This window comes from Ochotona princeps, chromosome 22 (assembly GCF_030435755.1).
Source record: "Ochotona princeps isolate mOchPri1 chromosome 22, mOchPri1.hap1, whole genome shotgun sequence".
Taxonomy (NCBI): domain Eukaryota; kingdom Metazoa; phylum Chordata; class Mammalia; order Lagomorpha; family Ochotonidae; genus Ochotona; species Ochotona princeps.
In genome coordinates this window covers 21,990,961-22,015,843 of record NC_080853.1, presented here as the reverse complement: position 1 = coordinate 22,015,843, position 24,883 = coordinate 21,990,961, and the positions used below count along the sequence as shown (strand labels likewise).

General features: G+C 42.0%; 1 protein-coding gene across 1 annotated transcript in view; it reads right to left on the bottom strand.

Annotated features, from left to right (window-relative positions):
- Nucleotides 1-24,883, bottom strand: part of ATRN (attractin) — a 106,825-nt gene that overhangs the window by 15,646 nt on the left and 66,296 nt on the right. Inside the window, exons 15-24 of the mRNA XM_004585654.2 lie at nt 24,571-24,761; nt 23,061-23,280; nt 22,301-22,486; nt 21,363-21,596; nt 18,782-18,919; nt 16,207-16,300; nt 14,397-14,449; nt 11,222-11,316; nt 8,962-9,040; nt 7,219-7,376 (exon numbers count right to left, since the gene is read on the bottom strand). Coding sequence (XP_004585711.2) covers nt 7,219-7,376; nt 8,962-9,040; nt 11,222-11,316; nt 14,397-14,449; nt 16,207-16,300; nt 18,782-18,919; nt 21,363-21,596; nt 22,301-22,486; nt 23,061-23,280; nt 24,571-24,761 — 1,448 coding nt within the window. The remainder of the gene's footprint in view (nt 1-7,218; nt 7,377-8,961; nt 9,041-11,221; nt 11,317-14,396; nt 14,450-16,206; nt 16,301-18,781; nt 18,920-21,362; nt 21,597-22,300; nt 22,487-23,060; nt 23,281-24,570; nt 24,762-24,883) is intronic.

Below are 24,883 nucleotides of genomic sequence, written 5' to 3'. Positions count from 1 at the left end.
AGTCAGTTTTCAGAAAGCAAGGGATTGTAGGTAGGTACCCACTTACAGAACAACTAGCCAGAAAACAGGAGTAAATGCCCCAACATACCCACTACCCACACATACAGGTCTTTTCAATGTGGATGTTTCTAAAAAAGCTTCTAATTCCTTCAGCTTGCAATTATAGTTTTGATCCGTCCCCAGTCATAAAAAAGTATTTGGAGATAGGTTTAAAGAGCAGGAGCTGGAGCTTAGCAGTCCCATTTCACAACACCACGTGTACACGAGTTGCCGAGTAGACAATCAGATTTCCTCACTTTACTAACGAGAATCAAAGGCAAAAAGTCTTTGCCTGCATTGAAAGCTACAGTGAAATTTAACTGAGTGGCCTTTAGTGCACTAGTTAGATCTTTCCCTACTCCCTTCCTTAAATGCTTACTCAGCTTGTATAGTTGTGAGCACCTATGTGTGTAACAGCCACATCACAGCTAGGAAGCCAAGGCTCCAGAAAAAGAGAGCAATAAAGACCTGCGAGGCTCCGTTTGCAGAGAACATGATGTATCTGCCCAGCAAGATGCCAGCTCAGTCCACACAGCACTCAGCCCGACACTGCCCCAATGCAGAGCGCCAGTGTCGACTGTGGGCACACGTCGATGCTACAGGCCTAGTGGCACTGTCTGTCAATACTGCAGTGATTTGTACCAAAGAGCAGAAAGACGCATTTTTAATAAAACTTACCTGCTTTTTCAAGGAAAGCTTGGCAAACTAAATGGTGAGCATGCCATCATTTATTTTCACAAGTGCTCCTGTCTGCAGCTTTCATGAGCGGATCTTATTCAAGTGATCCAGACCAGGCAAAGAGTACCAAAAACACCCGCAGAAAATCAACACAGTTTTGATTCTTAAAGTTAAAATTACTACTTTTTAAAAAAGAAGCATGGGGAAGAGCTCCCTCTAGAAAGAAAGCGCTAAAGGCATTGCAGCGACTTTCAGGGGGTGGAGCAACAGGGCACTGGGAGGAAAAAAACTAGAGCTCCCGTGGCCAGACCCGGGCTATCTCCAGCACAAAAGCCTACTTATATGCACAAGGCCCTCCTTCCAGAGGAAAAAACAGCGGCAGTGAAAGTCAAGTTTTTCACCGAGAACTTCAGAAATATTAGTCAACTTACTAGTGAACTTTTCAGCTATAAGCAAAAAAGTTTTATATATTCAATTAGATTTAGATTATGATGGGGTATACCAGGATAAAAATAATCTCAATTTAAATAAGCCAGTAGTTTTTACTTACTAGAACCTAAATCAAGTATTTTACATACAAAATATCTAACAAATAATAACTATAACTCACTGTGTTAGAGGCTGCTACCCAAGTTGAAATTGTGCTTAGTGCAGCCTAGTGCTCAACTGCCCTGACGTCAGAAAGACAAGTGCCACCACTGCCTGTAGCCTACTGAGAGTAGGGAAAATTCTCTGGAGATTCCCACCTTGTACTATGCACACCCTGTGTACTCCTCTTCACTGCTATAGGTGGGCCTGCCCTAACCAGGTAAGTCTTTTTAAAACATGGTCGACAGAACAGAATGAGAAGTTAGAGACTGCCCAGCTGGAGGCAATGGCCTAGGATACCTTGTACCTAGGCAAGTGTTACACTGCTGGGAGAAAAGCAGCGAGTAGCTGGTGGGCATTCCGCACACGATTAATGCCAAATTTTGTGTTAATTACAGTGTGCCAGCATAGTTAGCTATTTTTTTTTTTTAAGGATACGTGAAGGGGAAAAAAACCAATACACCAGCAGAGAATCTGGGGACCTGTGCGTGAGTGTGCATGGAACTTAGGCAGGTGAGCAGGGCCCCACCACACCACTGGAAGACCAGGCTCAGGGACCTGTGTGCACGTGGGCAAGGGGGCTATGGATTGCTCATGGAAGTGAGTGTTGGGATGTGTTGGGATGTGTTGGGATGTGTTAGAGGGAGGACCGCAGAGGAAGAATGGTATGGGTGAGGAATGACTTATGACTTCTGGGGGACTTCCACCAACCAGGCTACTGCACTTGCAGGTAAACAAGGGGGATGAAACCAGGTGGTCTGGAGGAGGAAAACTGGAAGACCTTTCTGAGACAGAGCAATGCACCCACCCATGTGGGAAACCTAAGCTGGACTAGTTGTTATTGCCCACTACTGCACATGAAAGCTAGGACTGAGGGCCAGCCAGGCAGGACTGGCCCACAGTACCCACCAGTGAGTGTCAGAACAGGGGCTGGGTTACGTTAGGCTGGGCCACGACGCTAACCAGAACACAAGAGAACCAGGTCTGAGGGCAGACTCGGAGATGTGTGGACTCACCCCTGAAGGACTGCATTACCCACTGGTTTTCTCAAGAGCTGGGGGTGGTGGTGTCAGGCCAAGCTAATCATCACCATGGAACTCACCAACACTCATGGGAACTGAGTTTGGGAACAGGCCAGGTTGGTCCAGGTTGCAGTACCCACAGGCGCACCCAGGAATTGGGTGTGGAATGGGCAAGGCTGCAACATTCACCAGTACACACGAAGGCTGAGACTTGAGTACAGACTACGTCGAGTAAAGGAGTAACACCAGCTAGCATGGGTGAGATCTGGGTCTGGCAGTGGGACTGAGGCAGGCAGGGCTGGGCTGTAGCATCCAATGGTTAGAGCCAGAATGGGTGTGGACCAGTCAGGCAAGGATTCTGTACCTGCCAGTGAATGCCACAATAGAAAGTGGGCCCAGTAAGTGCCCAGAAAGTGGGCAGTAAGCACCCACTGGTGTGTGTGAGATCTACAACTGGAGGTAGCCACACAGCAGAGATTAGGGAGCTCCTTTTGTCAGGTGCTATCCCTGCTGATGAGCACAAGAACTGAGGCTGGGAAGCAGCCCAGACCAGGCCAGGTTATAGCATACACGTGGGTCAGATTCAGGGATAGGCCAGGCTAGGCCAGTTCATAATACCCACTGGCATATGTGAGAACTAGGACAGGGTGTGAGACAGGGTGGGTTGGGTCACACCACCAGCCAGTATACATTGGGGCTGGGACTGGGGACTGACTGGGCTGTGCTACACTGCTGCACATGCCAACATGAGCTGGAACTTCACGCAGGCCAGGCCAAGTTAGGTTGCAATACCCTTTGGTGAATGCTGAAGTGAGGTGGGCCAAGCCAGACTGGGCTGCAGCACCCACCAGTACACGTAAGACCTAAAGAAGGGGTGGCGAGCCCAGGAAGGGGGCTGCACTGTGGGGGCTCTCCTGCTGGGCCATGGCTCCTGCTGATGAATGTGAAAGCTGGGATGGGAGCAGACCAGACTGGTCAGGACTACAAAACCTGTTGGCCTGCATTCAAGCTGGGTTAGAGGGAGATCTAGGCTGGGCTAAATGACCATATCCACTGATGCACACATGAACCAGAGTAAGTGCAGCCTGGTCAGGTTTTGCCACAACATTAGCTGGCAAGTGAGTGCTGGGACTGGGGGCAAATCCTGTTGGGCTGGACTGCAGTACTGCCTGGAAAGTCCAAGTTCCAGAACTGGGAGAAGACCTAGTAGGGAAACTGTGGGCATCGTTAATGGGCAGCAGCTCCCACCAGTGAGCATGAGAACCAGGGCTTGGGACAGACCTGATTGGAGAGGTGGTAGCATCAGCCGGCATAAGTGTGGGCTGGATAATGAGGTTGGTCAGACAGAGCTAGGCTGCAGCACCCACTGGTATATGTGAAAGCCAAACAGGATGTCAGTAAGACAGACTGGATCAGTCTGTTGCACACAAGAGCATGTGCAGGAACCAGGGTTGGGGGCAGGCCTGGTGGGGGCTATTGGGGATCGCTCCGACTAGGCTGAAGTTCCCACTGGTGTGTGTTTAGATTGTGTGGTGGGCAGAGTTTGGCTGGGCCACAGCATCCGTTGGTTTGTCTATGAGATGGGGCTGGGGACAGAAATGAGCTGGCACACATAGGAGTCAGGTCTGGAGCAACCTCAGGTGAGGTTTCTTTGGGGACTCCCGCAACTGGATCGCTGGCCTTAAAACTTCAACCACAAGGAAAATCACAGCATCTGTGGTCTGACTGTGGGATACATGTGTCAAAACGGACCTCCTTGGTTGCTGAAGCCTGTGCAGCTGATAGCATGCCCAGATGCACCTGGGGGAATATGACAGATCATGGAGGCCTACAGAGGACATCTAATACTATGGATAGGATGGAGGGCAGAACAAGTTAGACAACTCTCCCAGCCAAGCTTTGACACCAAGTATCAGAGAAGAATGGAGACTCTATGTCAGCCAATGGACCATGGAAGGAGTTCCTCAACCTTGGAGCAATAAAATCACCAGCATCTCAGAACTATCACAATCATTTCAGCAGTACCCTCAGAACTCACGCCACTTGAGTGGCCATCCCTCATCCTCAGGTACAGGTGTGGTTAGCCTGCTGGAAGTGGCCCTCTCCTCACTCTCCCCCCAGGAACAGGAGGAAAAAAAAAAAGATTGGAAACAATTGTCTCATCCAATTTCCCCCATTCCTTGGCCCATGCCACCCTGATCAGTGATCCACTTGGACGTACATCTTCTCAACTGTGTAAACATCATCAAAAATGAAATAAATTTCTTAAAAAAAAACAAGTCACAAACATCTGAAGCTTCAGGGTGTGTGTGTGTGTGTATATTCATATACATAAAGACCCATGACATTTCAGTCGATGGCAAACCACACAGATGATGGTGGTCCCATGCAATTAAAATGGAGATAAAAATGCCTGACACCTAGTGATGTCACAGCTGTCCACTGCAGTGCAATTCATGCTCATGCTGGTGTCAACTACATTACCAGCTGAGTCAAGGTACAGACACACAATCAGGTACAGTATACACTGCTTGATAATAAAGGACTATGTTACTGATTTATGTATTTATGTATTTTTACTGCTATTTCAGAGGTAATTCCTACTTATAAAAAAATTTACTGTAAAACAGCATACATTCAGGCAGTAGCTGCAGACATCTGATGTGTTCTGTCTCTAGGCTGTCACAAGAGGCCTTGGCCTACTGTATAGGTTCATTGTCAGGACTCTCTGTGATGTTCACACAATGACAAATTACCCCCGTGTTTCTCAGAATGCATCCCTATTGTTAAGCAACACATGAATGTACAGCAAATAGTATATAAATAGAATCATACAATGTAGATTTGTAAGACTTCTTTCAGTCAGCAAAATTTCCTTGCGATTTATTAAAGCAGTATACCAATAATCCATTTCTCTTTATTGCCATGTTTTTCCACAGTGGATGTGCAGCACAGCTTATTTAACCATTCATCCGCTGAGGAAAGTTTGGGTTGTTCCAAGTGTGGCCTACTGTAAATAAAGCTGCTAAATTCTGGTACCTGGTTCCCAGATGCTAGACACACTGGTGTGCACGTTTCTGTGTGAACATGAGTTTTCATTTCTCTGGGATAAATAATCTGGAATGCAACTGCTGGGTTACAGAGCAAGATAAAATTTAATTTTATAACAAATTTCTGAACTATTTTTCAAGTGGCTGAACCACTTCACCACACTAGCAGCCATGTACAAGAGGTCTGGTTTTGTCCCACATGGCTTTGGCGTTTTAACTGTTCTTGGCTTCAGTCATTTTGAATGCTGTGCAGTTTTAATTTGTACTTATCTAACGGCTATTGGAGCTGAACATTTCTCCATCTAGTTATTTGCCATATATATTTACATCCTCTTTTGTGAGGGTCTTCTATTTTATTTACTATTGAATTCTGAGAGTCCATATGTTAATATAACAAATTCTTTGTACATTAATTATATACATACCTAGAAAAAATTATTCAAAGTGACCCAAATAGAAAGAGATAATCCAAAACCCTGTAACTACTAATGAAGCTGAGTTGGCAACTAAAAAAAAAAAAACCTCCTAAAATAAAATATTAGAATCGATGATTTTAAGTACTCTTATTCCAATCTTACAGTCTTTCAGAATATGAGAAACAGAAACCTTCTCAAATTATGATCAGTAAAGGTTAATTAAATCTTGATATTAAAACCACACCAAGGACAGAGAGGAAAACTGTTAGACATTTTTGTTCATGAAATGGATATCAAAATTCTAGTCCAGCTGTCAGCAAGCCAAATCCAACAATCTATAAAGCTAGGAAACAGCACATTAGGCCTAGGCTGGCTTTATCCCAAGAATGCAAATAATTTTTCAGGCCCTCACTGGGTTGGCCAAAGTATTAGAAGTGAATGGAATTACCAAGGAACCCATACAAAAGTAGACAAGATCTGAATCTCAGACAATCCTAGAGTTTAAGAAGGGGCCTTCTCTAAAATGTCTGGTCAGAGAATCAGGAAAAGAAAGGACCATGAAGGCAGGTGTGATTCGTCATGAAGAGTTGGGTTCCACAGGGCAGTTTCTAGATATGCTGAGTGAAGAAGGGAATGTGCAGCAGCCGAGGGGACAAACTAGAAGGATAAAATCACAGGCCCTCTAGATTGGAAAAGGAGACAGTGGTGTGAAACATTCCAATAGTTTCCATCCTCCACATTCCAGAAAGAAAAGGACCAATAGGCATTTAGTCCTAGTCCAAAAGATGAAGACAAAACCACCAGAATTAAGTTCCAATCCCACTCTAAGCGGTCAGGGCTGACTTGCTTTGGAAGTTGATTGTGCTTCTGCAAGTCAACATACGCCAACAGCCCAGTCCCATCACCACTTTCATGGCCACCACAGTCACCTATTCCTGACCCCCACACAAATTTAGGAGATGAGAAGTAGGAAGTGTTGAGCCAATGCCCTCCCAGAGGACAGGAGTATAAAACCTTCAAATGGGGCTGTGAGTTTCCCTTGAGAGTGGAGGACAGGGGAATGCTGACAAGAATGCAGGCTGCATCAGAGAACATGAATCGCATAAGCAGCAGCCTTCCAGTTCACATACAGAGAACCTGAGAAGCAGAGATGCTCCATAATTTATACAGGAGCCAGAAACCAAACCTTTCAGTCACCAAATTTGCTATATGCCAACGTGCTTTCAAAAAAAGTCACAACTTCCTTCAGAAGTAGTTCCTTCTTTACAGTATTCATATACTCAGCTCTTCCTTGCTACTCAACATTACAAAGGCAAAGCAGCATTACACATCTCATTAGCTACAAGCTCTGATTTAGTGAATAAAGACTTCTCTAAAGAGATTCCACCATCTGTGCAGGAATGAAACTAATAAAACATTTCCTACCTGAATTTTGATGGGCCAGGTGAAATTACTGACATAAACAAAAAAAGTGATATTTGGGTGGTTGCGAAAATCAAACTTCTCATTTGAGAAGCTATCTTTGTACTCCTTAATGTTGGTTTTTGAAACAACAGGCATCTCTTCTCCAGCCTGGGTTCCAGCTGTTAGGAAGGAAAGAATGAAATAATTAACATTTACTGAGCAAGCCATTACGTCCTAGGAGCAGCCTTTAAGAACTCAGCAACCCCCTAACTGACCTCATTTATAGGCAAGGATACTTGAGGCGCAGGGAGACTACGTAATCCACCTCATGTCATGTGGCCAGCAAGAGGTGGAGTTGGAACCTGAAGTTGGGCTGGTTGATAAGACAAGCCTGTGCCCTTGATACGAATGTTTTATCAGGAACATCTACAACTTCACTTTGCTCTAAAATATCCTACATGGCTGTGAAACTAGATACTACAGGAATCCCATTAACAACAGTGGCAATTTATCTGTAATACTTGAATTCCTCTGCATTCCCCTTTATAATGGTTGGCAATGCTCTAGACTCCCACACAAGGGACAACAACTCACCCCTCATTTCCTAACCAACAGTGGCCTCAAACCCACTGGTAGCAAGATGGAAGGGATTCTTCAAGCTGCCCAATCTGGAATAACTCCTTCCTACTCCCAGACAGTCCTACACTGTTTCACTCTCCTGCAGCTGGGAACTCCAGTTTCAATAAAGATCATGAAATGGACTTTGGCCCTCGTCTGAGCTGCTCCATGACAAGTCTTCATTGAGACAGTCACTGCACATCTCTCCTGGGGTCAAAGATGCTGCCTTTTTCCAGACAGCTGCTCTCACAATTCAGATTTTCTCTTAAAAGTCTCTCTTCACTGCAAATTCCTGAACATATTTCAAATGCTGCACAATCTTTAAGCTATGATAAACAAAGCAGCATGCAAAGGTAGTGGTTTGTGCTCTGACAAAAACAAACCTACTGTAGCAGTAAAAATGATGATGATACATGGTTAACATTTAGTGACAATTTACCATGCCTCAAGTATTGCTTTGTGTACTCCTTTTTTTATCTCACTTAATGCACCCAGCACTCTACTGAAAGAGCTGCTTTCCTACCTCACTTCACACATGAGTAAACTGATTCAGAAAGCACATGCATCTTGGCTCAGCAGCACATGTGATGCAGGTAAGCTAAGGGGCAGGATGGAAATCCAGGTCTGTCCATCCAGTAACCAAGTTATGCAATGGTTACCTGCATTAACCTTCATTCAGATTTTCTGCCCAATGTATATTTAGAGAATCACAGCAAGAAAAACAAGACAGAAAATTATGTGCTTTGGGGGCTTTATCTTATTTCCAAGATATTTTTCGCTTTATCTATAAAATCTATTTATTTAAAATGTTCTCCTCTCTTGAAACTACAATCATTTGGATTTTTTTCTCCTGAAACACAGATGTGAAGGATGATGGCAGAGGAGAAGCAGTGACCACAATCTGAGCCAGATGCTGGAGAGCCTTGGTAGATATAACCTAATCTAATGTATACTACGTTATCACTTTCTGGAAGACTAATTCTTGAGAGGGTATTAGACACTTGTTCAAGGTCTCACAGCAGGTTCAATGGTAAAGGTGGGTTTCCAGCCCATCTGTCTCTCACCAGAGCCCCCTTTCCCTACTCTTACATAAAATTTCTCGCCCACCACCTCCACCTGGGAGGTGTTCCCTAGGGGAATATTTACCTGAGAAGCTGGCAGCCCAGGTGATGTTGAGGTTGAAGTTTTTAGAGGCATTGATGAACATGTCCAAATCCCTGTTTTGCTGATGAAAGGAAAATATGGAAATGAGCTATTTCTAGATTTTAAGAGGTAAAAGAATAGCTAAATTTAAAATGTTCTAAAAGTCTTGAGGCATTTTATAACCAAAAATATTCTATAATTTATGCAATATACTCACTAAACAAAATTTCCTTTTCTTTCCTATGTCTAACTCCATGAAAGAAACACCATTTCTTTTAAATAATGTTTTATTTGAAAGGTGGAGTGACACTGAGAGACAGAGAGATTTCACCTGCTGGTTCTCTTCCCAAATAACTACAATGGCTTGGTCAGTGCCAGTATAAGCCACTGGCTATGAACTCCTTCTGGACATACACTTGCCCCGAAAATGGCCCAGCACAACGATTCAGTAGCTAAATCCTCACCTTGCAAACCCAAGGATTCCATACAGATGCCAGTTTATGTCCTGGATGCTCCACTTCCCATCCACCTCTCTCCTATGGTCTGAGAGAGCTGTAGAGGATGGCCCAAAGCCTTGGGACCCTGCACCCTTGTGGGACACCTGAAAGAAGCTCCTGGCTCCTGGCTTCGGATCAGCTCAGCTTAGGCCATTGCAACCACTTTAGGAAGTGAATTTTATTATAACAAAAAAAATACTAAACTGACATTTTAAAAATATTAATTGGCAGATTTACAGAGAGAAGGCAGATGTACATATAGAAGAAGAGACTGAGAGGAAGATCTTCCATCCACTAGTTCATCCGCAAGTGAACACAACAACCAGAGCCAAACCAATTCAAAGCGAACAGCCAGGAATTTCTTCCTCCCTCCCAAGCCACAAGCAGAGAGATGGATGGGAAGTGGCACAGCCAGGACATGAATTGGCGACATATGGGATCTTGGCAATTGCTAGGTAAAGATGTAGCCCTTGAGCTGTCACGGCGGGCCCTGCTCGTTTTATTATTATGATATTCATCCTCAGACTCATGTTAGATAAATCAGGTTCATAAGGGTCCTCTGGATAGCTATTTCATAATCTTTAGAGTTCACTTTTCTCAGAAAAACCTTGAGTCAGTGTCCCAGTTTATATTTCTTTATAATTTAAACTCATGCACTTCTGAATTTATGGATTACCTGAATTCAGTGCAAATTTCTCCCAAACCAGAAATTGTTAAAAAAAATGCATATAAAGGAGGACTGCACTGTAAAGCTGCTGCCTGCAGCAACGGCATCCCACATGAGTTCCAGTCTCACTTCCCATCCAGCTCCCTGCTAGTGGGCCTGGGAAAGCAGTGCAGGGTTGCCCAAGCACTGGGGCCCCTGCACTGGTGTGGGAGACCCAAAGCAAGCTCCATGCTCCTGAATCTGTTTCTTGGTTTTAGCAGCTGGAGAAGATAGCTCTGACAAAACCACTGAGCCAAATAAAAGAATACTATGGTAGGTAATTAACAACACTGAGTTTAAATTTTCACTGAAATTTAACTAGTAAATCTCTTCCATGAGATCAAGTAATTATTTCTGCAAACTAACCAGATGCTGTATTTTATATTTAACAAAAGGATTTAACCATGTGCAGATTCGTCACTTTAAAAGATCTTAAAACAGGTTAGAAGATCGAGATTTCGGGGGCTGGTACTGTGGTACAGTGGGTTAAACCACCACCTAGTTAGAAGATTAAAGTGTTTGGAACAATTTTAGACAGTGCTTGTAACAATTTAAATGGATTCTGGCCAACTTCATGATGGATCCAATTAACTCTTTGCTGTTTTACTTTCTAACGAGGCCAAGAATCATTCTAGGAACTGTAGTGTCATCTCTTCTGCCTCCCCACAGTAATATTAGTCAGCAGTTTCTCAGCAAATGCTCTAAGCCTCTGTTCAGTTTCTGTAACATTTTAAATCTGGGTTTTGTCATTTGCCATCTGAAGGTGGAGCTTCACTTACAATCTCCTCTCCTTCTCCACACAGGGCTGTGAAGGGCTGGCAGGTAAACCACATATGTGTGTAAACAGTGTCAGATCCTGGTCAGTCTTATTTTTAATACTATTTTCCCCTGGTAGATGGAAAAGACATATCCACTCTAACAATGTTTTCCTGCACCTCTGAAGATCATCTTGGACTCGTTCCTCTGGAGACCTCTGCCAAGGCATGGCTTCCAGCCATAATGATCAAGAAAAAGATATGTACACATTGAAAACAAACAGAAAAACTTGAAAAAAGCTTACCTCATCAGGAGTAGCCACAAAATTGATGGCTGTGTAATAGCGGTCATCTTCCTGGGACAGGCTAAATGTGAACTGATAGTCAATAAGAAGAGTATCTACAGAGTGAAAGAAATGTGTATTTTAAAAAGAAAACCAAACAAAATACACAAGTTTCTAGACATACAGACCACTAACCTTATAAACTCAACAAGGAAGCACCACCTGTAAGCATTCCGTCAAAGCCAATCAGGTTTGATTTGGGTTAACCCACTATACCCTCTGTAGATTATGACTCTAGCTGAGATTTTAGGCTCCAACTTCCCTCACAATTATTGACCAAACATCTATCAAATGCTAGGTTTTGTTTAAGGACACAGATGTAAATTAATGATGTAACAGAAACCAGGACTCCACTGGAAAATGTCTGGTATCAGGTCTGAGGCAAGGAATGTATTCCTTGGTTATTTTATTTCAGAGAAGAAAGTACCTAAAGACTAACGTGATGTGGCAAAAGAACAGAGCTTTCCAGAGAGCTTACTGGCCAAAGCTGGTACAATTTAACTTTAAAAAGCATATTGCACAATTCAACAATAACAACAATACTTCAATAAAAAACGAACAAAGAATTTTAACAGACTTTTCTATAAGAATTATGTACATAGGCCAATTATTATCAGGGATATGCAAATTAAAGCCACAATGAAATAACATTTCACATCCATCAGAATGGTTATAAAAAAGCCCAGAGAAAATGATAAGTACTGGTGAGGATAAGGAAATCTGTTTGTGGCAATGTAAAATGGTCCCACTGCTACAGAAAGTAGCATGATGGGTTCTTCAAAAAATTAAAAACTAGTTACAAGAATACAATGATTATGTGATTCCACATAGATAAAGCTCCTAGGTTAGTCAAATTCATAGAAACAGAAAACAGGGGCCCAGCGGCGTGGCCTAGCGGCTAAAGTCCTCGCCTTGAACACCCCGGGATCCCATATGGGCACCGGTTCTAATCCCGGCAGCTCCACTTCCCATCCAGCTCCCTGCTTGTGGCCTGGGAAAGCAGTCGAGGACGGCCCAAATGCTTTGGGACCCTGCACCCGCGTGGGAGACCCGGAAGAGGTTCCTGGTTCCCGGCTCTGGATTGGCGCAGCACCGGCCCGTTGCGGCTCACTTGGGGAGTGAATCATCGGACGGAAGATCTTCCTGTCTCTCCTCCTCTCTGTATATCTGACTTTGTAATAAACTGAATAAATCTTTAAAAAAAAAAAAAAAAAAAAAACAGAAAACAGAATGGTTGTCGCCAGGGTTGCTGGGACAGAAATGAGGAGTTGCGAAGTTTATTTTTAACCATCTAAGAAACCGCAAATGGTTTTCCAAAGGGTAACAGCATCTCACACTTCATGAGCAATGCAATAAAGGTTCCAGGTTTTCAGAACCCTTTCTAAAACATGGCGGTGTCTTTTTGTTAGATGAGATAAACAGAATTTAATAGGCTCAATTACTAATATTCACTGATGTACTTTCTGCTTCTACATTTCAAATAACCTGTAACAAATGTCCAGCTGAATAATTTTGGTATATCAAAGGTTAATATCCATAATTACCTGAAGAGGTTGAAGAGCCCTTTTTGTTTTAATAAACCTCTACCCTTGCCCAACCACATGTCTGGTAAGGCCAACTCTGTGTGTGTGTGTGTGTGTGTGTGTGTGTGTGTGTGTAAAAAGACAAATTGGAAAAGACTGAATGGATAAATGGACATGAGATTACAGCTATCTTCTATAAAGTTCTGGTGTTACCTTTTCATCCTAGTCATTTCCAGGGCTCCATATTACTATAGTTTTGATGTGCTAATCCCTAATAACTCATGATGCTAAATATTTTTTAATGTGTTTACTGGCCATTCATACCTCTTCTTTGTTTAAATACATATTCAAATCTTTGCCAGTTCTTACTTGAAATTTTTTTAATGAAGAGTTCTTTATAAATTCTATATATAAATTATTGATCAAATATGATGCATAATTCTTTTGTCTATTCTGTGGGTTTTGCTTTTATAATCTTTCATTTAATTTTTCATTTTTAAATATTATTTTAGTTATTTCAAAGGCAAAGTTACAGGGGAAAGGGACATAGAAAGTTTTTCCATTTATTGATTCTCTCTCCAAATGGCAGCAACTGGTCACAACTGGGACAGGCCAACGTCAGGAGGCTGGAATTCCATTTAGGTCTCCTATATGGGTGGCAGGGGCTCAAAAATTTGGGCCACAGGTTGCTTCTTCCCAGTCCCATTAGCAGTGAGCTGGATTGGAAGTGGAGCAGCTGTGACTCAAACCAATGCTCATACAGGATGCTGCCATTACACAAGGGTGGCATAACCTGCTGCCTCAAACACTGGCTCCAAATTTCATTTTCAAAATATAGGTTTTAAATTTTGATAAAATCTCATCAATAAACTTTTCACTTAGAATTGTGCTTTTGGTATCACATTTGAGAACTCTTTTTAGCTACCTAACAAGAAGTTTTCCTCCAGAAGTTTTTACCCATAAAGTCATACTCATAGGTTCTAGGTAGACTTGAATTGTGAGGATGCCATCTAATCCAATACAAGTGACACATAATTACACTACATTATTAATAACATTAACTCCTCTTCTCTAGCTCCACAATCTGGCCTACCATATGGCTTCTCCTACAGGAGACAGATGTATACCCATAATGACCTAGCCACCTTGTTATAATAATTTTGTATTTTACTTTATATATACATTTTTAAAGAGATAGCACAAATCAGTTGCAGAGAGAATAATAAAATAACAAATTTTCAAAAATTCTACTTTCCTTTTATATCCTGAAATAGAAAATATGACGAACCCCAACCAAGTAACGGCAAAAAAAGGTAAGATTTCAAGAGAATTCAAACAAGAACAGCCAGCGGCACATACTTCTGTGATTTATCCTGCCCTCTGCTATGGACACACTAACACAAACCAGGACTGCAACTAAAACACAGCTTACAACAGTGTTCATGAATGTAGTGGCTGTCACAGAAGATAAGCACACCAAGTCTGGGACATTTCTGTGAGTGGTTCCTATAGATTCTGATATCACTTAGCCATTTTCAAATCACATTAATGAAAACAATGAAGTCATACTCAACCACTGTGCTTTTAGAAGTAAGAATTGCCAAGACACTTACAGTAACACGTTCCCTTAAGAGGGTTTCCCTGGTATCGGTTTTCTACCTCACACCTACAGGGAAGAAATAAAGATTATTTTCTATTTAAAGCAGAATCTATGTTCATTTTAAAATCAAGCAGATATTTTAATATAAACTACAAACACTTTCTCAGTCATAATTACATATTTCACTATTATTCATATCAGAGGGCCTAACGAGAGTTTATAAGGATTCTCAAATGCTAATTGCCTGGCAGTTCATATCACCAAGTTACAACTGACAACATCTGCCAAGGCACACAACATAAAACCAAATGCAAGAAATCTAGACCCTGTTAACCAAAAATATACTTTTGCTCTTGTGTGGATTACACATTCTTCTAAAAATGCAGTTAAAAATTCACTTTTCAAATATTCATTTCTTACTTCCTTCCTATTCTCCCTGGATAAACTGACCCCATTCTTTAAATAGAAGTGAGAGAAAACTAAATATCACAAATCACTTCAAAAAACACAAAAGCAAAAACAAAAAACAAACAAAAAAATCCTGAACTAGTCTGGAAAAAAAAAAAAAAAACAACCTCCACTCAAAAAGATTCATGAATTTCCTCATAGATGTTCATCTGTATATATCAGCAAAATCCAGTCTCCCACTTCACAAAACCATCTAGGCAAGCCCAACAGCCATGAACTAGAAGAGGAAGAGAAAGGTGAGGGGAGAGGGGACACTGTGTCCTTTCATCTAGGATGACAAGGGTCCCTACTTCCAGCCACAGTTTCTAGACAGGACTGGAAGGTCTCTCACTAGAGCTCACTGCATGTCTTTAAGACGTGCCCTAACTGATGGTAAGAGGTTTGCTTTTGCTCCATCACATTTTTGTGTAACAGGACCTGGATCCAAAATTTTATCTTTGATTAGACTTTTCTTCACATATCAGATGTAAGGCAGCATGAGACTAGTAAACATGTATGCTGATGAAAGCTATAAAATGTTACAAGCCTATTCTTTGCTGAACACTCCTACCAATGACTCAGTCACTGGTGATGTTTTTTTTTTCTATTGTTCTTTAAAAAAAACATTTACCAATGCCATACGTGCTTCTCTCAGTTTAATGTTTTGATATGAACCACTTCTTAAGTCTACTCCTGAGAGAATGAATAAAACTGGCTACAAGTGTTTTATGACGTTTTCCAGTTAATACCTCAAGTTTCAACTCACCAAGACACCTCAGGCATGGCTACCCCTCATACTGACTGTGGGGAAAGTGAAGTGAATACAGTTCAGCTATTTGCCTCAAGAGCATCTTGCTCAGTGGAGGCATGGCTGGGTCTGAGCCCCAAGTCTGCCTGATACCTGCATTCTCAAACCCTCCCCTGGAAGATGCTGAACACCTTTCACCAAGGACAATGCTGGAACAGGAGGGATATGTTAAAGGCAAGAGAACCATCTCTCCTACTAGTCTAACAAAACATTAAATAAATGAATACCGTTACTGGACACCATCTCTCTCAATTATCTTTTGGGTATGAGTGCGATCTCCTGCTGTGTCAAGCCTTGAATAACTTCAACTCAAAGCAACAAATCCAAATGACCCATCCAGGAAATGTCTGTGTCAAAAGTAAAAACTGCTACCCTGACAATCTTCTGGGGTTGGAAGGTGACCTGCATTAAGCAGAAAGGCTGAAATTTCAACCGAATCAACTTGGGGATCCCTAAGCACCCACAGGAACGAGGTATGAGGAGAGGATAGCTCCCGGGGTAGCCATCTGGCAGCTTCCCAGCCCTCAGCCCTCAGTCCTCACTGGTGGGAAGGAAGCATGCTACTCACAGCTGGCACTCGTCCCCTTTGACGCCCTTGGTGGTACAGAAGCACTTGCCCGTGTTGGTGTTACACAGTGATGCATGTCCGTTGCACTTGCATGCTGGGGAGAAAGAAACGGAATGGAAACCACACTTGGCTTTAACAGACATTGACAAAAACAATTTCATCTGAATTGGGTTTAACAGGAAAAGCAGACTGAACTAAGAAATTTACATGAGTAGGATTCACTATTTTTCAGCTAATAATTTATCTCTAATAATTTAAGGGCAATACTCTGGGAAGCAAGGTCAAAGGACTGGAGGAAAAAGAATGCTGGTTCCCAGGGCCAATTGACGCAATCACTACTGCTCTTTCTGATAGGCTCTGTCACTTGATGATTTTTTCTTCATGTTTTCTTCCATAAACATGAATGCAGCTCTCTAGTAAGCCAGGTACTAGATCAGGGTACAAACCGGTTTCCGCTGCCTGAGCTGAGTGGACCATGTCACAACCATGTTTTGAGCTCCACCAGGGCCCCTGCCAGCATAGGTTCCCTAGGAAGCCCATTAGCACTCAGCTTTGCTTCGTCCGCCCATTGGCTTCATGGAAAATGACTCTCCTTTCTCCTTCCTCTGGCCACCTCATCACATCTCTACCTTTCTCATTCAGTATGAGCTATAACAAATTCCACACTCCAGTTGGAATAAACGAAGACTTCTTGTGCTCAATATTTTTCACTTTATACCCTGTTTTTCTGTGAATAGATAAAATTATTAGACTGGAGAGAGGTATATAATTCTAAAAAAAAAAAAAAAAGCCTGCTGGGGGTGGGGGAAGAAACACCTCCAAAGAACAGTGCAGGGAAGAACAGAATGGATGCCTGATTCAGAAGAAGAAATGTTCATTGTTTGAAGAGCGCTAGGGTGGGGTGTGGTTTATTGGTGAAAAGGAGAGGCTTGAAGTCTGGGGTTGAATCTTAGCTTGTATGTACCTTGGGCCCACTACTTGTTTCCTTGTCCATATAATGTAGATATCAAAAGTACTGATCTCATAGAGTCATTGTGAGGATTAAATGAAGTCATACATGTATGATACCTGAAACACTGTAAGCATCCAATAAACCCTGGCTATTATCCTTAGCTAAGGACTATGCAATTGTAAGGGGAAAATACTCAAGACTTAATGCCAGAGCACAGAGAAGCAGAATTATGGGATGACAATCAGAGATCCAGACCATTTCTGATCGTCCAGTAGATAGTGAAGCTGACTCCCTGGATGTAAAGGAGCCCAAAGAAGAAAAGAAGGACCAACAGGGAGATACGGTGGATTCATGACTGAAAAAGACAAAGAACAAGAAAAATGCAAACAAGAAGAAAAAATCACCAGCTCCTGTAGAAACCCATCAAGATGTAAAGGAAGAGTTAATCTTTCAGGACACAAAGCTAAGTGAAGTTAGTAAAGAACAAGTAAAATCTGGAAGCACAAAATGAGGTAAATGAATGTCCAAAACAGGCACTTGTGGCAGGAAGCAGTTAAAATATGAATGTCCAGAAAAATCCTGAAGTCGAGATGGACGAAAACTTAACCAAGATGATAACACCTAAACAAAGGTAGGAAAGGTAATAGTCGATGGAAGCACGTTCAGTTTTGAAAATCATACAATCCAATCCTCAGGCACTAGTCCTAGTCATAGGGACTCAGATCAAAGCGTTAAAAAGGTAATGCTAAGAAGGATGGCATGGCTCAAGGCAATTCTTCAGGAAGAGAGAGCAGGGTCAGCAACAGCAACATCCTGCTCAGGAATGAAGGTCCTTCCAAGGACATCAGGAATGCCTCCTATGTCATGTGATGTCCAAACACCAAAGTTAGATAGTGGAGAAAACTTTAGATGGCACTAGTCTGGGAAAGCATGACCTGTCCACCCCAACAGTAGCAATGGGGGCCTTGAGTTCAGAAAGCAGAGCAGCTCCAAGAGGGGATGAGCAGGACACAGGCAAAGCTAAGTGCACCCTCTTGGAAAGTGGGCAGAAAGCAGAAGGCAGATCTGCTGTGGATCGGCCTGTAGAGAAGGCAAAGGCCCACAGGTTCTAGTTGTCTCCAATCTTCACCAGTAATGTTTACGCACAGTTCTGTGTCTGTAGAGATGTACTGACAACACCAAGGTACCTGAGACTTTAGGTTACAGACTGTAGTTGACTAACAGGTTTATAGTTAATCATTGAGATCATCACCTGATTAGAAAAGACACATCTGCTACCAGGCTGTTATCACTGACAGCAATCCAGTAGTATCAAACAGTAATATATGGGCCTGGCGTAATGGCCTAGCAGCTAAAGTCCTCGCCTTGAAAGCACCGGGATCCCATATGGGCGCCGGTTCTAATCCCAGTGGCTCCACTTTCCATCCAGTTCCCTGCCTGCAGTCGAGGATGGCCCAAAGCTTTAGGACCCTGCACCCGTGTGGGAAGAGGCTGTCCTTTTAACGGCTACTCTGGCACTTAGCAGTGCAAGTATGACTCTATAAGATCTATACTACCCAAAATAAAGCAGCTCTTTTCCTCTGAGCTATCTAACTCCAAATCCACCTCATGTGCCTGACTTACGCTGGCATTTTCCACCATTGGTCGGATCGCCATAGAAGCCAGAGATGCAGGTCTCACAGTGCTTGCCCGTGGTCAGGTTCTCACACTTCTCACATATACTCTGGTTGATGCATTTGCTGTGGCCATTACACTGGCAAGCTGAAAGAAAAAAGAATTTCAAGGAGGCATGGTCCATGGCAGAACCTGGAAGAACAACTGTAAGTTGTTCTTATAATAATCAAGTAAATTAAGAAACACATCATAGCAAGGTCAAAGTCCATAGTTACATCAAAAAATAATTTTTGCTGTTTTACTGCAGAAAGTAACAAACACACAATACTGTATTTTATACTTCTTTGTAGACATGTACATTTAACCCCTTTATCCATTTAATTGCCTTACTTTTTCATCACTGAATTTAAAGTTACACATACAGGACATTAGATCATTTTAAATTTTATTTTTGATACTGTTTGCATAATTGAGAGGGATGCATGCCCATGAGCCAGGTGTGGAGGAAGGTGGGTAGGACACATGTTTCAGTCTTGTCTTTTTTTTTTTCCTCTGTGTCCACAGAGGAGGAAGGGGAGAGGGCCACTCCTTGCTGTCAAACTACATCAGCGCTCAGGGATGGGGGACAGTTCTTTGATGACATCCCGGAGACCCTGATGTGGGCCAAGAGTGATTTGAGGGTGTTACTTCAGTAGTCTTGATAACCCTGAGACATTGTTGGTTTTGTTGCTCCAGGGTTAGAAAATCTTTCTAAGGTCTACTGGTTGACAAAGTCCACCTTAGTGCATCCACAGCCCCAGGAACATGTTGCAAAGCTTGGCCAGAATTGTCCAACCAGCTCTGTTTTCCATCATCTAATGAGGTAGTTGAAGTTCCCTGCTGGCCTAGATGAGCTGGCTGTCACTGGACATTAAATTCTTACCGGATAAATGATTTATAAGTATCTTCTTTCACACTGTAAGTTGTCATTCTATTTGCTTCTCTGAGAACAGTTTTTTTACATCATTTGCTCACTTTTTCTGCTGAACTAACATTCAGCCTTTCCCCCAACCTGTTGGAAAGTGGGGGTTTACAAGCTCTGGTAACAACTGCTGTTCTATCACAGCATGTAATTTCCCTCAGTCTGTCTCTTGCCTTTTACCTTTGTGGACAGAGGGCCTCACAAACAGCCTGTGAATACTCCTGTCTGACAAGCTCGTGCAGAAATTCTTGTCCAATGATCCCTTGAGAGTCTTGTATCTGTTCACCCTTCTCAACTATTCTTTCTGGAAGCACACAGGCATATTCCTCAGCCATTACTTCAAGTCTGAATCAAACACCAATCTCTCATAGTCCCTTGTCAGGAACAATTGCCTCATCTCACTTTGCCCACCCAGCAGGTCCAGGTCCAGGCTTGGGCCAGCTAGTGATCTACTTCTTGCATTGACTTAAAAGGAGAGGAGAAGAACTGAATTTTTCCTCTTGACAAAAAAAGAGATCCTTTCCCTCCCCTTTTATTTTGAGCATTTTGGTAAAACGACTTGCAATTATAAGTAAGCGTGTAAGCGAATCATATTGAAAAGTTTAAATAAGCCTTGTCATTCTTATAAACCAGGATAGTTTTTCCTAAGGGCCTAGAAGCCACCTCTTTGAAATATAAACATCAAGAGAGACAGAGTCTCTTGCCCCTGTCACTTAGGGAAACTAGCTTAGGAATACTGTACCAAGTTGCAGCCTCATCTGCTTGGTATAAAGATAACAGTTTTATTTTCTTTTGGATAAATAGAAATAGCCAGCCTAACTATCAGCTCAACTTAAGATGAACCATGAAAGAATGCATTGCAAATGGACTCATCAAATCCTTGTGCATGAGGACAAGCTATTGTTTGTCTTGAGAAAATGTATAAAATAGATTGCTGGTTAACTTTGATTTTGAAAACTCATTAGTGCATCAGGATCTGGTTTAACATTTATCTAATAATAAAATTATTTTCTTTCTTTCCTATGTCCGTGAAGAGGAATTTCTAAATTGACAGATATTACTTTTAATTTTTTTCTAACAAAGGTAATGATGCATTTTAAGTAAAAGACAAACTGTAGAACAGTTTACAGTAATATGCACATATAGCACAGTACTGCTTATTTTAAAAAACACAGATTTGCATGTGTAGAGCTATCTTTACCTTTGTGAGAACTGGAAATGAAAAGAATTTCCATTTTCATTTTATATATGAGGATACTCTTAAAACTTAATTGAAAAATGAAACAAATAAATATCTTGGTGGGAATATGATTGGAATGAATGTATGGATTTTTTTCATAGTGTACATTCTCCATAAAATTTTTGCAGTCTCCTACTATATCTGTAATATTTAATTTCTTATAATGGGCATATATTTTACAGTAAACTAGCTCACTTGAGGTTTTCTACACTTTCACTAATTGACATTAAAATATTTTTTACATGAAAGATTTCTCCTAAAATTATCTATAATTTCTATTACTTTTCTTATAAGAAATCCATATAGGCAATGCCACTTTCAAGGTTTTATGCTTCAGCAATAGGTAGTAGAATACTTGGACTGGATACACCAGATCTCAGATCTCTTACCTGGACAGTGAATGAATGACCAGTTGTATCTGCTGTCTTCTAGACACATGCTGGAGTTGAGCAGGGGCTGTGGATAGAAGTTTCCCGTAGGGGCCTGGGAAGGCATCTTCACTGGTCCTTTGTAAGAGCCTTCTATGCATTTCCCTTTGCCAGTATTGCTGGGATCAGTACACCAGCCACAGCCTGGTTGCTCCAAGCAATGACTACAGGTACAATATCCTGAACAGTTTTCAGCTGTTAAAGAAATACACACATACAAATTTTAATTCATCAGCACAGGTAGATTTTAACTCATTGCAGCTAAGTCATCCTTTCTTTTTTTTTTTAAAGATTTTATTTTTTTTATTACAAAGTCAGATATACTGAGAGGAGGAAAGACAGAGAGGAAGTGGAGCTGCCAGGACTAGAACCAGCGGCCATATGGGATCAAGGTGAGGACCTTAGCCACCAGGCCACGCCGCCAAACCCTAAGTCATCTGTTCTTTAGCAGACTATTTAATTGCTGCAAATCAAAATTAGTATTAAATCCTAATCATTTAATTGAGATAATGAATTAAATAGTTTAGTATTTTGTATGACACACAATAGGGACCCCCTCTTCCTAATCCCAGGAGGCTGGAAGTGGAAAGGTGGAGAGGATTTCAGAGGTCATTTACTAGAAAGCAATTACTCTCCAAATCAAATTAAGGTGTGAAGACAGTGCATGGATTGAACAAAATGACACCAAAGTTGGACAAGTCATTTTTGTACTCCATGATCTATCCTACAGTTAGTGACTCGTGTCACTGTGCGCAGTTCTGCAGGAAGTTTGTCCTCAGGTAGCAGCCTCTGGATATGTGAAGTAGAAGGTCAGGTGAAGCTGAGAACATCCCCCATAGCAGCAGTCGGTGCCTACATCCAGGCCCCTTCTAAGTGACTAGCACTCCTGTTTTACTCACGGGGACAGCTGCTCATCGTATACCACTCCATACACTGGCCAAAAGGGAAGGAGGCCACATAGGCATTGGAGTCCACACACTGCTTCATGTTGCTGCACCACATGCACTCAGAGCTGCCGCTGGTACACTCTCCACATGCTGTCCGCAAGGCACACGGGGTCCGGCACTGCTTGGCACTGTGGTTCGCTGGGAATTAAACCCAAGAGAGACACTCAGAGTTCCTCCTATGTTGGCTAAGGGCAAAGACTTCACAAATATGTATTGTGACCCACTGGGGTGTCATGAAATCAAAGGAGAAAACTAACAGAGAACATGAGAGAAATCTGAAAAGATGAGTGCATTGATACACTTGGAGGGGAAACGGATTTTCTTTCCAAAAAGCACTAGGGACAAAGATAGTGGATAAATATCTATATTATTTTATTCTTTCTTCCACAGCATTTCTGCTAGTACCAAGAAATTTGTCTTTTACAGAAATTCTCAACATTGTGTGTGTGGGTGACAAATCAATCAATTTCATTGTTATTTAGACTATTAAGCTATTTTGCTAAGTGTTAGTCATTTTGGGTTTGGTTTGGCTTAGACTTTTCAGAGCTGCGGACTATTTCTTTTGACTTTTGTTCATATTCTGCTTCATAGGCTTGAAATCAATACTTCACCTGTTTCCTCGGCCACTTCACACATCTCAGTACTTAATGCTCCCTATGGTTTCTCTCTCAACACAAACTTCCAACAGCACCTAATTCACCTACGTCCTTACCAGGCCTTTCACAGACGCTACCATTGAGTGGGTTGATGCAGGTTGCTGCCTTCAATCCCCGAGTACTGGGTTCTGACAAGATTCCACAGAATCCAGCATCGCTGGGCTCCGATGGCATCCACTGTAGTAACGTATTTGTAAATGGGGACATATCCTCCCAGCACCAGTAGGATACATTGATCTTCCGAAGGCCAACCCAAGGTGTTAAGGTCAGTTTGGACTATGGGTAAAAATCAGACATAACCATGAATGCAAACAAGGCCTTGTCCAAAATAAGCTTCTAGAAGAGAACCATTAAATTAGGTACCATGCACAAATGCAGGAAAATGTCCAGATCACCAGTCAGCCATGGCAGATGAGGACAGATCATCACTTAAACAATGGTTACTTTTCAAAGAAAACACCCATGGCTCAGAGAACATACCAAAGTTTTTAAAGATTAAATAGCAAAGTGATAGTAAAGTTCTGAAACCCTTCTGCCATCTACAAATGCTATGGAGAAATTACTACTCCTAGGGGTGGGCTTTTAGCACAAAGTTAAACTGCCACTTGGGATGCCTGCATTCTGTAATGGAGTACCTGAGTTAAGCTCCCGGTTTGCTTCTGATCCAGCTTCCTGTTAATGTGTTTCTTGGCAGGCAACATTTGATGGGAAAAAAGAAAATATAGTGCATACCTCCCACCCAACTGGAATGGTGGTTTAGGCTGTACACAGAACCCAAGGTTAGCCAGGACACTGGCAACGCTTTCAGTCACAAGAAGAGGGCTGCATCTGGGAAGACACGACCCTCAACTCCTTTCTGCTTCACAAGAATCTGCCCCTCAAAGCCCTTCAGAACATTGTCAGCACTGCCAGAAGTATTTTTCCCCTGAGTTTTTATTTATATGAGGGTAGAATCACAGGTCTAGGTCTTTGCACTAAAAGTAACAAAAGTTCACTGTAAATATCAACCACAAGCCATTTGAGAGCCTGGACAGAAAGAGAACCGAAACCTTTCTAAGCTCAGCCACTCCTGATGAGGAGGTGCTTTCTTCCTATGGGCTGGCCTGTCTAACAAAGACCCCAACTGAAGTGTACCTTATGGTGGTCCACCGTAATAATACCTCAGCTCTATGGGACTTCAGTGGCTTAGTCCAACTTAGATTATTAGCAGTGACTGAATCCCCCCTACACACATACAGAATCTAGAGGTAAAACGAGTATGAAATAACCTACTGCGATCACCTGAATTCATGCAAAAAAAGTTACTAATCATCTAGCACATATTATTCACACATATTACAATTTACTAAAAAGGTATGAATAACAAAAGTACAGAAAGTACTGAAGTTTTAGAAGATAATTAAAGGAAGACTGTCACATAAACCCACAGTCTATCACACTTGTATGCTAGCATGCCTTCATTCCTCTAATCATAGGGCCCATGCAGACTTCCCCATACAAGTCTCTGTCACACATTCAGTAGCAAGATGAATACCCAACACTTGAGTTCTGAGGATTTTAACTCACCAAGCTCTGTGATGATTGCATTATTCTCAGCTGCTTAAGAACAAATTCTACCTTCTTTTGGGTTGTGAGAGAAGCCAAAAAGGCATTGTGGTTCCTACAGGACAATTTAGCATTGTCATAATTCTCCTTAGCAGTAGTGATTTTCAAACATGAGTTTCCAACCAAATGCCATCCAATGCCACAGATGTTTTCTTTTGTAAAAGAAGAGAGAAAAAAAGCTTTAGAAACCACCTAAAACTATTCTACTACCTATTCAAATTACTGAGCAACTAAATGAACTTTATAATTTGAATTCCAGGTACTTCATTGGGCT